The sequence below is a fragment of the Puccinia triticina genome, chromosome 11A (genome assembly GCF_026914185.1).
Source record: "Puccinia triticina chromosome 11A, complete sequence".
Lineage (NCBI taxonomy): Eukaryota > Fungi > Basidiomycota > Pucciniomycetes > Pucciniales > Pucciniaceae > Puccinia > Puccinia triticina.
Window position 1 is genome coordinate 3,816,618 of NC_070568.1, and position 15,693 is coordinate 3,832,310.

Genomic DNA, 15,693 nt, shown 5'->3' on the forward strand with positions numbered 1-15,693 from the left:
ATTTGGAGACTTCTGATGGCATCAATCGTTGAAGTAAAAAAAAAAAGAAAAAAACTTGAGACCCCTCAGCCACCCTGCATTCATCCTCAAACTTGCAATGTCTTTTTTTTCCATTGAGAATTGAATGGTGTATGTAGAAATTTATGAATTTTATCAGGCAAAAAAAAAAAAAAAAACTGTGGCTTGAAGCTAACACAGGGGGAAGGAGAGAGATTATAGAAGAGTATTAAGGAGACATGGAACACAGACAAAGGTATCAAGAGGACAAAAAAATGATCAATATAAATTGATTAATCTATGCTATATTGATCAATATACAACATTGCAAATTCATCCATCTTGGTAGTGAAGCTGCCAATCATGGCAACTCGCGGTGCAAGGCTGCCTTGCTGCAGGTTGCTAAAACTGTGCCCCAGTCGCCGAACTCAAAGATTTGGCAATGCAGTTTATTACCCGCGGTGGAGATGCTCTTAGGGTTAGTGGGGGCCATGATTGTGGTGCAAAAGGTCGTCCGCGACTGCTTGTCTCCAGACCTTTTGCAGCGGGTACCTGGACAGGTACCCGCCATCCAAAATTTACATACCCGGACCCGCACACGGCCCCCGCGGGCAGGTACCCGCCAAGGGCTGGCAGGTACCCACCCACCAATACTGGGTACCGCCCATGGGTACCCACGGGTGATCTCTAGTCATTGGGAGGCCACATCCCTCTCAATTAATGGAATAGATTGGCCATTGAGAGGCCACATCCCTCTTGATTACCGGAATAGACTATGTTGCAGTGATAGATCTGCAACAGCAGAATGCAATGATGATGGTCGTGGAAGGAGATCATTGCATCAGACAGAGAAAACAAAAAGAGGAAAGAAGAGAAGAGAAAGAAACAAAGAGACAATTGCCTGGAACAGCAGATTGTGATGATGATGGACATGGAAGGATGAGGAAAGGGCTCTCCACATCTTCTGCTCCAGGTGACTACAAAGCTGTAATGTCACAGGCTGTGATATTTAGAACTTGAAAAGAATGGTTTGAATCAGAAACACTTGAGGAAAAGACACATTTTCATTTGGGGACCTGGAATACAAGTTCCCACAGGCCAAAAAATTCAAATAATTTAGTGAATCATTATAAATATTTACAGACTTACTTTGCGCACTGCAAAAAGCTCTTTGCGCACTGTTCAGTGCGCAAAGTTTGCCAACACTTCGCGCACTGTGCAGTGCGCAAAGTTTGCAAACACTTCGCGCACTGCGCGTGAAGGGCGCAACTTTTTCAAATCATTTTTTGACCAATCAATATAAAAGCTTATTATTGTCCTCTGTGAATTTATTTGGAGTTTTTCGAAGCTTCCTTGTGTGCTTAAAAATCCCACCAATAAAAAAATCAAGTACAGCCATTTGGGGACCTGGAATTCATATTCCCACAGGCCAAAAACTCCAAGTAATTTAGTGAATCATATTAAATATGTATTTAAAAGCTTTAGAACTTTTTGGCCACTTTGTACAATGACAAGGCTTTCAAAAACCAGTAACTATTTCTCAAAATATGCCAAAATGTGCCAGTAAGTGGTGAACTTTCCTAATTTTTGAAAGCCTTATTCTTGCACAAAGTGGCCAAAAAATTCTAAAAAGTTTAAATACATATTTATCATGATTCAATCAATTATTTGGATTTTTTGGCTGGTGGGAATATGGATTGCAGGTCACCAAATGACTGTACTTGTTCTTTTGATTGATGGAATTTTCAAACATACAGAAAAGCTTCAAAAAACTCCAAATAAATTCACAGAGGCAAATAATAAGATTTTCTATTGATTGGTCAAAAAATAATTTGAAAAAGTTGCGCCCTTCACGCGCAGTGCGTGAAGTGTTTGCAAACTTTGCGCACTGCGCAGTGCGCGAAGAGCTTTTTGCAGTGCGCGAAGTAAGTCCAAATATTTATTCAAATGTTTTAGATCTTTTTGGCAACTTTGTACAACAAAAAGGCTTTGAAAAATCAGTAACTTTCTCTCAAAATATGCCAAAATGTGCCAGCACGTGATGAACATTCCTAATTTTTGAAAGCCTTTTTCTTGCACAGTGGCCCAAAATTTCCAAAACATTTGAATACATATTTATCATGATTCACTAAATTAATTGGATTTTTTTGGCCTGTGGGAACTTGGACTCCAGGTCCCCAAATGACTGTGCTTGATTTTTCTTTCAGTGGTCCTTTTGAGCTTGCAAGAAAGCTTCAAAAAACTTCCAAAGTTCCACAGAGGACACTCATAAGCTTGTCTATTGATTGGTCAAACAAAAATTTGAAAAATTTGCTTCCTTCACCCTCAGTGCACAAAGAGCTTTTTGCAGTGCGTGAAGTAAGTCTGTAAAAAATTATACAAACAAATCCCAAAAAAATATATTTGGGATAACAAATCCCAAAACTGGTCCCGGTGACGTAAATCCGGAAATGGGAGTTGTCTTCCCAAAATTTGGGAGTTGTTTTTCCAAGACTCTATAAAACACATGCAGAAATAACTGGGAAGTTCTTTCTGCAGGAAATTTTGTTTACTGAATTGGGTCTCCTGAACTTGTACTTGCATCATGTTCAAAACCTCCTATGACTCTGGAAAAGTGTCTGGAAAGTACTGCAACTGAGCACAGAGTCAGAAAAGAAAGAGAATGACCGGAGATGTTTATTAATTGATGAAAGAAAGGCTATGAAGTGAACTCAATGGAGTATACAATTCAGAGAGAGAAAGACATTTAACTATGTTATTATTGACGCGTGTTAGGATTCGCCACGTTGCGTACAAGGGGTTGCTGTCCTGACTTTGGTACAGTGATGTGAAACTGCGTTCTAAGGAAGACTTTTCATTCAACTAAATATGTATATTTTGAAGTAAATTTGGCATATGTATGTGATTAGATTTTCCTTGCGAAATATAAAATGTAAAGTTGGAGTCGGGAAGAAATCCGGGGTCAAACTGGGGTTTGGATTCTGATTTTCTTGTCAGCGGATTATTTTGCCTCGTGGTTGCCGAGTGCCCATCACGGCAGAGATTAAGTTCTTGAAAGTTCGGAATGCCGGCTCGCTCGGAGGGGGTCTTGGGATCCCCGGGCAGGAACATGTGTCGTGATTAGCGGTGCAGGGCTCCATGTTGTCAAATCGTCCTATCCAGCTCTCGCATTTCAAACATGTGACTTTGATGCCTTTTCGGAAATTTTGACACAGATGGATAGAGCATCCTATAAGTTTCTCCTCGCATAAGCCGTCCATAGTTTCGGTCTTCAGATTATCAGACAATTTACACACGGGGCACGGATTCAAACAATGCGAGTTGGTGAAGAGGACGGCGCAGGCCAAGATAACTAAAAGTGCCAACACGAGTGCTCTGGGTTGGCGCATGGTTGTGGCGACGGTTGAAAACTGCTGCGGTGAGCTGATAAGAATTTGAGTGGACTTGTGATTGTAGTTTGATGAGATCTTTAATAATTGCAAACACTTTAAAACCAGTAGTAGTAAAACTTAACAACAAAACAAGAGTTAATAAATGAAGAAAAACAATTTTAATGTAGTGAGTTATTGAATATTTTACCTAATAATTTTTTGTTTTTGTGATTAATCAGACTAATGAGAAGGCAACGATATTGAGAGACAAACACTAAAAATAGAAAAAACATTGAGTTGACAATCTGAGTGATAAGAGAAATAGCGTTTGACCAAGTACCTCTCCTCCCCCTGAGCAAGTATCCTCTGACGGTTATGTGATTCCCTCATGGACTTGACCGGTGTACACTATTGAGCGAGAAATGCCAATGAGTGATAGTTTTTGATATCTAGACAGCGTCGACGTTACCTTGATCACTGCCGGTGTTGAGTCTTGCTTGGAGAGTTTGATCTTGATGGTTCCAAGTTGGTTCGCTGAGAAAGCTGACTCGGGAATATTCTGGAAGTTGATTTGAACTCGCGGCTGAGCATGTGACATGTGATGGATATTTCACCCAACACTCCCCCTAAATATCATTCGCATGTATCATGTGAAGTTGCTGAATTGCCACCTCAATCTTTTTGGGTCCTAGTGCTTTAGTTAGTATGTCAGCAGACATGTCGGTGGTAGTTACTTGCTTTACTTGAAGTCGCTTCTTCTTTACTTGATCACAAACATACTGAAATCGAACGTCAATGTGTTTTGAGTTGGCGTTAAGTTGAACTTCTTGACTTATACAGTTTGCACCGGAGTTATCATTGAAAATTATCGGAGCTGCAATTTGAATATTCATTTCTAGGAGCAAATTGGACAGCCACCGTATTTGTTTGGCACAAACATTTATGGATATGTATTCCGCTTCTGTAGTTGATTGAGCGACAACCGGTTGTTTCTTTGTGAGCCAACAAACTGGATTGCCGAGAAATTCAATGAAATATCCCGAAATTGACTTGCGCGACGGAATGATATTAGCGTAGTCAGCATCTGCCCATCCTACCAGATGACTCTTGTGTTCCAATGACGGTTTGGTTTTCCAAATATGTAAGCCAAGGGATTGAGTACCTTGAAGATAGCGAAGTAAGTGCTTCACCAAAAACCAATGAGTTCAAGTTGGTTTAGAGGTATACCAAGCTAGTTGATTTACAGTGAACTGAATATCGGGCCGAGTGTGCAGAGCAATATGATTGAGACTCCCAACCACACATTGCATAGTTGTGACATCGAAAGGTGTATCTTCTTTGTCAAGTAATTCATGAATGTTTGTCGGAGCCGGTGTTTTAACAGCCTTTGCGTTCTTCATGCCAAAGTCTTCAATGATTTGGGCAATCATATTTGCATGATGTAAAATTAATTCACCGTTATCTAGCCACTTGAGGGTGTATCCGAGATGCTGAGTTGGCCGGTTTGTGATCTTCAGTTTGTAAGTCTTTTGAAGATTCGTCAGGAAAGATTGAACAATTGATTCGGATTCCCCCACAAGCAAGCCGTCATCTACATGCATATGTAGAAACAAGTTCTTTGTTTTGTTTGTAAAGACAGCATCATCAGCATTTAAGGGAAACATGCCAATGGATTGAAGGGTTTTTACCAGGTGAGCCTTCCAACAACGCGGCGCCTGCTTTGTTCCATATAAGGACTTCTGCAGTTTCCAAACCCAGTTTTCCTTTCCTGGTTCCTCAAACCCTTTTACCTGACGAACGTACACGGGAGCATCAATCTCGCCGTACAGAAACGCCGTCTCAACATCAAATTGACATACATTCCATTGTTTGTTGATGGCCAGCGAAAGGAGGATCTTCAACGACTTGTTTCGACCAACCGATGCGTACGTGTCCCAGTAGTGCTTTTGATATTCTTGGTGATTTCCGAAAGTCACCCACCGCGCCTTATGTTTGTACACTTCGTTGTACTCGTTCCGCTTGCGCGACAGCAACCACATTCCACCGATAATTTTTTCATCCGCCGGCGGAGGAGTCAGTATTCCCGTGTTGTGAAAGGAGAGGGAACCAAACTCCTTGCACATCACCTCCTCCCATACCGGTCGTTCCTTCTCATCAGCCAACGCTTTGTCAACTGAGACTTGATCCACTAGTGCGATAAAGTGAACCCAATCGTCTGCTTCTTGTTCATCGTCTGCATCCGGTTCAACATCGGCAGCTTTATTCCAAGAACCTGAAGGAATGATGTTATCAGCAGAGATTTTGCTGCTGATATCCTTGGGAGCTTTATCATTCGGATTTCGAACTACATATTCCCAGTTGAGTTTGCGAGTCCGAGCAGGCACGGTAATTAAATCCTTGAGAGTCGGATTTTTTGATACCGGAAGAGTGGATTGAGTAGGAGGAGGATTACTTGACTTGGGATTGTTTGAATTTGATGCCTTGGCAGGAAACGAGCCTGGAAATTGAGGTGTGTTGTTTACCAAGGAGTTTGGACCAAGAGCAGCACTTGTTGATTGAGCAGCGGGTGTTGTCGGTACCATACGTTGAGGAAGAGCGGCATATTTCCGTTGAGTTTGTGGTTCGTTCACCGCATTCCGAGATTCATCTTCCTCACTCGAATGAGAAGTGGATGTGGAAGGTAACTTTGGCAGCGTAACCCACTCGGATGTATTATACGAGTCCGATGTTGCACTTGGTAATTCACTGAGATTCTTCTTGGATGAATACAGGTCAGCAACATTCGCCGGTGCAACTTGCGTGTAGTCCCGACTGAGGATAATACAACCCGATGCTCGATTGAGGAATCACATAGCATCTGAGAAAGGTTCAAAGCCTAAACACGTCATTCGGACTCCGGCCGGCTGAATTTTCGAATCCGCCTTTCGATGAACGAATGTGAGAGCTCCAAACGGGATCAGATCCGTGAGTCTTTGCTGAGGTTCAACTGCTGAATTCGAGTCCATAAGAATTTCAGAGGGAGTTGACCAGTTCAATGTCTTGTGGGGAGCATTATTTATTAAGACGGTGGAATACAGTGCTGCCTCGTGCCAGTAACATAGAGGAACATTAGACTGCGCAAGAAGACAGCGCATTTTGACAAGTAGTGTCTGATTGAAGCGTTCAGCTACGCCATTAGTCTGAGGAGAGTAAGGTGCACCGCGCTCCAGGGTCATTCCAAGTGACTGAACCTGATTAAGAAAAAACTTCGAACTAAACTCCGATCCGTGATCGCTGTGCAAGTAAGCTGGATACCAATTCAGCTTGTTATGAATCTCTTCAAAGTAGCTCATGAGTTTTCCTTCGACTTCAGTCTTTGACTTGACAATGAAAATCCGAACATATCGACTGAAATCGTCGACGACACCGAGTATGTATTTGTGACCGTATTTCGCAGGTGTATTGATTTCCATTGTGTCAAAATGAAGCTTCTGAAAGGGCATGGAGGCAGACGGAATATGATTAACGTGTGGGGTTTGCTTTAATTTTACTGCTCGACATACATCACAGAGTTTTTGAGCATTCAGAATGTCGGGAGTGGGTTTGACGCTGATTTTCTCAAGTATGATCTTCAGATACTGATCGGAGGGGTGTCCTAAGAGCACATGCCAATCTTGACGGACAACTGATGAAGTCGAGTGAGGTTGGATCGCATTAATTGACATGTCCTCACTTTGACCGATATACAGTCAACCACGTCGCTTGAACGATTTTACTATTGAGTTTCCTCGCTTCAACAAAAACAAACCCTCTTTGTGAACTACTCGAAGACCATGATCTTCAGCTTGAGCACAAGACAGAACATTTACACTTGCGCCAGGGACAAATAGAACAGGGGATAAATGCATATCTCCGAGTTTGAGTTTCCCAGAGTGAGTAGCAAATAAAGGCGAGGAAAAAGTGGCAATCTTCTTGTGCGGGATAGGTTTGATGTCAGACAACATGCTTAAGTTGCATACTGCCGATCCAGTCGCACCTGTATCGAAGATGAGTTCCGTGTCTTTGATTGCACCCGATGTCATGATTGTCTCTGGATCGATGTCGACATGAAACCACGAGTCGCCTGCATCATATCCGGCTGACTGGGAGCTTGAGACATGTTCATATTGATCATCCATCATACGAACAGAAGGATTTGATGACATTTGAGTTGAACTAAGGGTTCGCTCAATATTGGCTAATCGCTGTTCCAAGGAGGAGCCTTGTTTTGTGTGTGTATGAAAAGTTGGCGCCACTCCGCGAAATCCTCCCCGTCCACGTGAAGCGCCTCTTCCCCCGCGAGTTGATCCAGAACTTGAAGCGCGTCCCTTTCCTTTAGCTCCTGCCGTCAAGACACTGTCCTTGTCCCCTCCACGTCGAATATGCTCAATACCAATTCGATCCGTGACTGTCTGTAAATCAAATGGTTTGACGTTGTATTGCGTTTGAACTAAAGCCAAAAGTTTTTCGTCTTGATTAATGCTACGAAGAAAAAACGCAGCTGAGAGTCCGGATGAGATTTCCATAAGGTCTTTGTTTGAGGACGTGAGCACAAGGAGTTCGGTGTTTAGATTCTTGAAGGTAGCAATGTGGTCTTGTAAGGAAGTAGAAGGGTCGTATTCAAGTGAGAGAAGTTCGAAGAGTTTCTCGCAGATAACTACAATGGAGTCTTTTCCGCATGCTCGAGCTAGAGAATTCCATGCATCCAAGAAGTTATTGTGTGTGCGTATTTCTGGGTGAAGTTCGTCGCACACTGTACTCAGTAGGAGTGAGATTGCTGCTGAATTCTTCTTCTTGTACTTCTTTGAATGTGGTTTCTGGTAGAAGCTTGCTTCGAACAGCTCGTCATCGCCTCGTCCGAGTAGATATTGTTCCAAATGATAGCACCAAGCCGCATAGTTCTTTCGGTTGAGTTTTTTTATGCGGATTTTGCTTGGAGTAATTGACTCATCGGAATTGGACGACATTGTTCTTGTTTAGTCTGTACCTGTTTTCTATCTCTGGCGGTTATGCAAATTATTAGACTCTCGCTACCATGTAGTTTGATGAGATCTTTAATAATCGCAAACACTTTAAAACCAGTAGTAGTAAAACTTAACAACAAAACAAGAGTTAATAAATGAAGAAAAACAATTTTAATGTAGTGAGTTATTGAATATTTTACCTAATAATTTTTTGTTTTTGTGATTAATCAGACTAATGAGAAGGCGACGATATTGAGAGACAAACACTAAAAATAGAAAAAACATTGAGTTGACAATCTGAGTGATAAGAGAAATAGCGTTTGACCAAGTACCTCTCCTCCCCCTGAGCAAGTATCCTCTGACGGTTATGTGATTCCCTCACGGACTTGACCGGTGTACACTATTGAGCAAGAAATGCCAATGAGTGATAGTTTTTGATATCTAGACAGCGTCGACGTTACCTTGATCACTGCCGGTGTTGAGTCTTGCTTGGAGAGTTTGATCTTGATGGTTCCGAGTTGGTTCGCTGAGAAAGCTGACTCGGGAATATTCTGGAAGTTGATTTGAACTCGCGGCTGAGCATGTGACATGTGATGGATATTTCACCCAACAGTGATGGCGCTCCGCAGATGACAGATTAAAAATTGAGATAAATGAGAATCAGTGTAAATCCAATCTGCAGGTGTGCTCTTATGCGAGCCTTTGTGATATGCAGGGTTTTTAAGTGCGTCGACCAGCCCGCCGTTTTCGGGGGTTACAGGAGCAACGCGGGAGGTTATGAACCTGGTGCACGGAGCTCTCAAGAAAATTCTGGGAGCATCGGCGGGCTAAAACCTTGTCACAATCGCCTGTTCCTGAAACGGAGGCTGCGACAAGTGTCAAGTCGAACTAAGACTCCCCTGTCGCATGGTGCCCATAGCGTGAGGCAGAGACTCGGCCAGTCTGCCCTCCGGTCCGGACGGGTCCGGGGCATTCACTCGAGCGATTTATGTACTTGAAGACCGGTGTCAAGCCGCCATGGGTCCCGAGGCAACGACGCGCTAGGAGCTTATCAGAGCTTATCGTCTCGAGGCGCGCGAGAGTACGGGCAGGGCATAGTCTCACTAGAGAGGCTTATGCCATAGCACCAAAACCTCGCAGGCGGCAGACGTGACGTGTGGGCCATTTTCAACCCCCTTTCTTCTAGTTTCTATGACGCTCCTGGTAAAATGATGCTATACTGTTTTTCTGATTGTTCTCCACGCTCGTGAGTGCTCAGTACTTTTCTGTATTCCCATTCCTTTATCGTTGATGATGGAACTCAGACAATGAGGGACAACAAAACAAATATTTCATGGAACTAATTTATATCATGAACAGAGAGGGGTCTAGGCAAGACCCTAGTGTAACCCAGTTCTGGGTTCGAAAACTTAGAACAGTTGAACCAATAACAAAGTTGCGAGGAAATTATTGCATTTCATTATGCATGAGGGTTTCTTAAATGTACATACACCACCGTTGCGATCGGACGGATTTTAGCATCACCCTGACATCGGTGTTGCCAAGAGGTCAGTGTGACACCAGGGTGATGTTAAGAGATGGCTTGATGCCTCGATTGATATCGGTCAGGCGCGAACGTCGCCGTGTCGCCGCAACATCCAATCTTCTGACACTTCTAGGTGTCTTCTTGGTGGGCCGTGAGTGACTCACCGGCCTATGTTGCTTACTCTTTCAGCGCTGTCAAATAGCTGAGTGTCTATTTTACTAACGCCTAGGGTGAGTTACTCCTGTAACTCCCCAAGTCCTCCAAAGTTCGGGAAAAAGTGAACTAGAGGTTCGTCCCTCTTTTCCCTTTCTCTATCCTCTCCTACGGCCTCCACTGTGAGTGGCGGGGGACAGGTCTAGAAAGTGAAAAGGGACTTGGAGGGGCGCCTATGCATCCTGGTAGCATGGCGTGTCTCCTCCCTAGGAACCTCTAGCAGGAAGGTCTGAGCCCCGGGGCCGGCGGGGCCCCTAACTGGGTGGGTGGGTGGGCAAAAAATTTATCCCGTATCGGCGATAAACCAGCGGCGAGTCGTGATCTGTGAAATTTGGTGATTTCGCGGTTCCGGGTTGGATGCTGCTACCAGTACCGGTTGCTCTGAGGCAAACTAGGTTTCGGCCTGCTGCCGTGACTCTGGCTGCGCAGCAAGGCGTCTCCTGGGGGTAGCCGCGCTCCCTTACCGCGCCAAAGCGAGCCACCTCTCCGTTAGCGTGTCTTGGACTCTGCCCACATCCCGCTGCGCTCCCTGTGAGCGGACAAGAATGTCACCAGGATGTTGCTCGCGTGCAACATCCTGTTGAAACTGAGCAGCACACCTGAGTAGTTGGCATATTCCCTCCTTGAAGGATTGTTCCCGCGCGCGCGGGAGACATCCTTCAAGGGTGAATGTTTTTTTGAAGTTCAATAAAAGCCTTGAACACCAACTTGCAAAATTGCATGCAAGTCGTGCATGGCCAACTTTGAATCCCCCTTTTACACAAGAGCAGCGACATGCCAAACTTGGCAGCACCCGCGCAACACCCCCACTGCACGGGCGTTGAGTATGCGGGTGCGCTGGCGCACAGAGCAGCACTTTATATCTGTCGCCGCAGGCTGGGTCCGCCAATGTACTGTAGTCTATGCGGGGACGTGTGCTGATGTGGCAGGTGGTTCACTGAAAGATGGGCAATTTTTACAGGCGGGGTCATGCAGGTTGGCCCAAACTTGTGTTTTGTGTCAGGCTGGACAGAGCTCTGTGGTGTATATGTTTATGAGAATTTCCTTTTAGTGGTGGAGTGGATAAGTCATATGGTCTTTACCAAGAACAATTGAACCTGTTTTATTTGTTTATTTTTTTGTTTTATGGATCTATTGTAACTTGCCAGATTGAATTCTGGCTGCATTATCCCACAGCAATGCTGCAACAAATACAATACATGATGATGGAGTGTATATGGTAAACATTTTTCATTGAAGTCAATGAAGATGCACACCTAAATTTCCAATTTTTGGGTTTCAGCCAGTATCATACAGATAGTGGCTAAAAACAAACAATTGGACATGTAGGTATGCATCTTCAATGAAAAATGTTTACCATATATGCTCCATGTATTGTATTTGTTGCAGTATTGCCCAAAGCCTTCATGCTCCCTGCAGCTTGTGTAATGGTTGGTTGCTTGGTCAGCCCCTTTGTTTGAGCAGAGGGCAGCCTCCATTCACCTTGGTGATGGGCCAGAGGAGTCAACAACCAGCTCTAGTGGTTCAGAATCTGAACTCAGTTTTTACTGAAGTCTACTTCAAGACCATTTTCTGGAGGATGATGGCTCTGAGCCAAGAATTGGGCTTGGCGATGGGCCTACACAAAATATATGTGATTTGCCTGGATCTGCCAAAACAAAACAAAATAGAACTGGTCCAACCTTCTTGCTAAAGACCTTATGTAACATCTAAATCCTCACCAAGTTTTCTTTTCTTCTCCTCAGATTCATGAATTTATGCACAAACATAGATTGCTTTGGAAACTAAATCTAACTTCATCACAGGAGAGAGAGAGAGAGAACAAAGGAATACAAAGTAAAGAAAAAGGAATAACTCTGACCCAACAGTCCTTTCACAGGGAATGGACAATTAGTCTGAGCGCCAGGGTCCTGTTTGACGCCCATCGCTATATCAGAGAAATCCAGTGCTGAGTTGCGCTGAGGGAGATGTGTTGACATGTGATTATTGCACGATCTAGCGGTGAATTTGGCGGATATGTATATCGTATAACAATGGCCCTCTAAACAGGGCCTGACGAGCTAATCCAGGCGAGTGTCAAGAGCGGGACTGGTTTCCGGCTGCAGGAGGACCGAATTTGGAGGCAGCCATGGCTTTGAACATGGACATTGTCTGATCCTCCTTTGACTTCATTGCCTATCACCCACTTCCCGTTAGTCAATCCTGGATAATTTCTTCAAGAGAATAGAAAAGTAGTTTGAAGCACAAGGAGGGAAAGAGTGATGAGCTTACTGCTACTTTCTCCGCCATCACTAGCTGTTTCTCTATCTTCATGTTCCCGTTCTTTCCCGTTCTTCTCTCCTTGGCTCGGTCTCTAGCCCTGATGCTGATTAATTTTTTAAAAAAACCATTCAGATTCGAACCAGACCAGAAATAGACTAAGGTGGGTTGGGATGAGAGGGAAGGGCTCACGCCTCCTGGAAAGAATTGCTGGAGCCGAACAAGTTACGATCGTCGAGTTCGGGGCCGGTTGGGTCCTCCCTTTGGCGCTGATACTCGCTCTGAGCGTCTCTTTTCTCCTTCCGTTTCTCGAGTAATCTGTCTTTGCCCGAGGCCCGATTAGCGACCTCTTCTTCCTTCTCCTCGGCCCGCTTTCTCTTCGCCTCGTTCTTGCGAGCGATAGTTTCCTGGGCCTTGGAGTCATGCTCTTGGTCTAGCTTGTAGTGGTATTCGGCAAGGGTCGAGGAGGAAGAGGATGGGAGAAGGTTTGGAGGAGGCAGACTGGGTCCGATGATCATCTTGGGTGGTCCAGTACCCGCGGGTAAGGAAGGCCCGATACTGGCTTCCTGTAGTGCCATTCGGGCCTTTTCTCGGTCAAGTGTCGTCGCACCCTTGAACGTCCACGAATGGGAAGACATCGCAGCCGATGACGTGGTCCTCCAATGTGCAGGCGCTTTTGGTCAACGGTGCTCGTGTCGAATCATCGTCATCATTTCATCACATCATTGTCCAATCGTTCTCGGTAATTGTCATCGTGCAGAGCGCCAATCAGGTATTTTTGTTTTGTTTTGTTTTGTTTGGGCGGGTGTGGGGGTATATGGTCATTGAGCGCTTTGATCAGTCAGACTGCTATCTTGGCCACAGCTTGACCAGTAACTGAGTCGTAAATCGACCTACGGTTGTAGTAATCTTGATCCAATTTACCCTTATTCCAATGTCTTACAAATTTCTCAAAATATCTGTATGATCATCCCAGCGTGTCAACGGCTGCTGCGCGGAGTAAGCAAAGAAGGAGAGATACTTTTTAGATTTCTGGCTATCGAGTTGATCGATGAACTTATTCTTCTTGTTCTTAAGCCAGAACTTGAACTCCAAAGATTTCTTGAAGAAGTCATCGGAGGAGATTGGCTCGACGTCCTGGGGCAGCCCGGGATTCGAGTGACGACGGGACGATGATTTGCGGTCGCGATTGTCTTCTTCTTCCGACGGTGTTGAGGAGCGTGAGTGTGAGCTCTTGCGACGGTGGGACTTGGCTTTCTTGTCTTGGTGGCCCATTGTGATGAAGTGGAAGAGAGTGCAAAAAAGGCCGAGCCTCGATTCTTCAAGCTGGTGGATAGCTGCCTGTCACAAAGACGCGCACAGAGCTGTCACACCCCCCACCACCTCCAACCATCAGCAGAACCGGATACATACAAAACAGCTTTCGTCTCAACTTTCTCGGACGGATGTGCGAGCAGGTCGGTCTGACTCAGTTTGTAACAAATACAGCTAACGCGGAGAAGCTTGCGGCCAGCTTTTGGACCGCTGATTTCAGCACGGCACAACCAAATCCTTTACGTCTGAGCCGGGATTCAGCAACCCTGAGCAGTTTTATCGGCTTTCGGAAGCTGGATTACAGTACTGTGGACGGATGGAAAGTTTACAGATCCTCGTGCTCAATCTCCACACAGAAAAATGTCAGGCCGGGGTAGCATTAAAAAGGCGACTTTTTCTCGGTTTCAGTTGGTTTCCAGTAATAAGGCTGGCGTCACTGGTAAGGTATATAGTGTCCTTTTTTGTATTGAAGACTTGCGGAAAGATTTCTCTTCCAATACGTTTCTAGCCTGCGCATTTAACTTAATTCCCCCTGAAAGTTTATAATTATTGGAAAATATGACCAAACTCACCCTATTTTACCTTATTGCGCTTTTTGGAACACATATAATTAGTACTGCCATCCCACAACCCAGATTGAAATCCCGGTCATTAGATGATAGTGTTATACTAGAGGGGCCACAACAAGAGCTCCGGGCGGGAATTCCGTTATCACGTCCCAGAAAGTCTCAAGATGCTACTGAATCGACGGACTTGTGCAAGGGAGTGCCCTCGGAAGGCTTACTTCCAACAAGTCGGCGTTCACATGAAACTTCCTCCTCCTCCTCGTCTTCTTCCGAAGACTCAAGGGATAGAGTTCTGGATTACAACAGTGACGAGAATGGTCCGATGTCGAAAAAAAGGAAGACCTTGCAGAACTTCGAAGCACATCTGGCCAAGAATGAGTTGGATACTCATCAAGACAACATGAATGGAGTATTATCTGCGGCTGAGGCTTTTGTAGAGAGCATGAAACTAGCGGCTTTGCAAGAGGAAGAAGAGAAGCTGGCGAAATTTACAGAACAGGCATTGGATTTCATGGGATACCATATAGCATGGGCGTTCGACAATGGATCGACACCAGAATCTGTTCAAGAGCTAGGCCATGCCTTGATGGAACAAGTCATGTACTCGGGTATCCCCACGAAACAGTGGTCGAAAGTGTTCAAGTTTATGATTGATCAACTCGACGACAACAAACCCGAGTTTGCTCACCTCACTCATGCCTCACTTAGCGTCGATAATTATCCCCCTCATTTCCTTCGTTCGTCCGTATTCTATGATGTCTCCGCTCATCATCCCGCCCAAGATCGGCGACTCGAACTCGTCGGATTTACCAAACATTTTGATCTTATTGGCGTACTCGGTCCCCTTAGGCAAGATCCTCAAGTTGTTCCCAGCTATATCTGGGGGAACAAACATTCAGGGCTTTTGGATTTCTTGGCAAGGAATGGATACAAAGGCTAGTACCTAATCTCCCCTCCCCCCTTGAAGGCGTGATTTCGTATAAAATTTTAACATTGCTTTGAAAAATTTCCATTTGTGTGTCACTATGGGTCGAATTTTGGAATTATAAACAGGTTTGATCACGACTCGACAAGAGAGAGGGGTATTCCGTATATCGCAATGGGATTTTTTAAAAGAGATAGCACCCTCAATCATCAAACAAGCGGAATTGTTTGTATGGATGGAGGACGCATTCAAGGAAACCAAAGACTCAACGGAGCGGGATTTGATCTTGAACAAAGTAATCTCCAAGATTAGGAACACTTATTCCTCGCTGTCCACCTCTACTGGACGCAGCTCTTGGGCCGCTTGATAATCATGCTTGTATCAATGTTAACCAAGATGAACTATATATTTCTGTATTTGGGAAGAAAATTCATACATGATATGTGGATCAACCTGGAAATTTTGGAGATTATATTGATGGAATTATCATCTATCAGACAAGGTCCTTTTTCCAAATAATAGTACTTATCATTTCTTTATC

General features: G+C 44.5%; 2 protein-coding genes across 2 annotated transcripts; one reads left to right on the forward strand and one right to left on the reverse strand.

Moving 5' to 3' along the window:
• Positions 1–12,164: 12,164 nt before the first annotated feature.
• Positions 12,165–13,622, reverse strand: PtA15_11A370 (uncharacterized protein; the record flags this gene model as incomplete). The annotated part of the gene is made up of 5 exons (XM_053161271.1): positions 12,165–12,263; positions 12,360–12,453; positions 12,540–13,020; positions 13,245–13,306; positions 13,369–13,622. The coding sequence occupies 5 exons, from the start codon at positions 13,620–13,622 to the stop codon at positions 12,165–12,167; spliced, it is 990 nt and encodes a 329-aa protein (XP_053025234.1).
• Positions 13,623–14,219: 597 nt separating this feature from the next.
• Positions 14,220–15,167, forward strand: PtA15_11A371 (uncharacterized protein; the record flags this gene model as incomplete). The annotated part of the gene is made up of 1 exon (XM_053161272.1): positions 14,220–15,167. One exon carries the CDS (start codon positions 14,220–14,222, stop codon positions 15,165–15,167), a length of 948 nt encoding a protein of 315 aa, XP_053025235.1.
• Between the last annotated feature and the right edge of the window lie 526 nt (positions 15,168–15,693).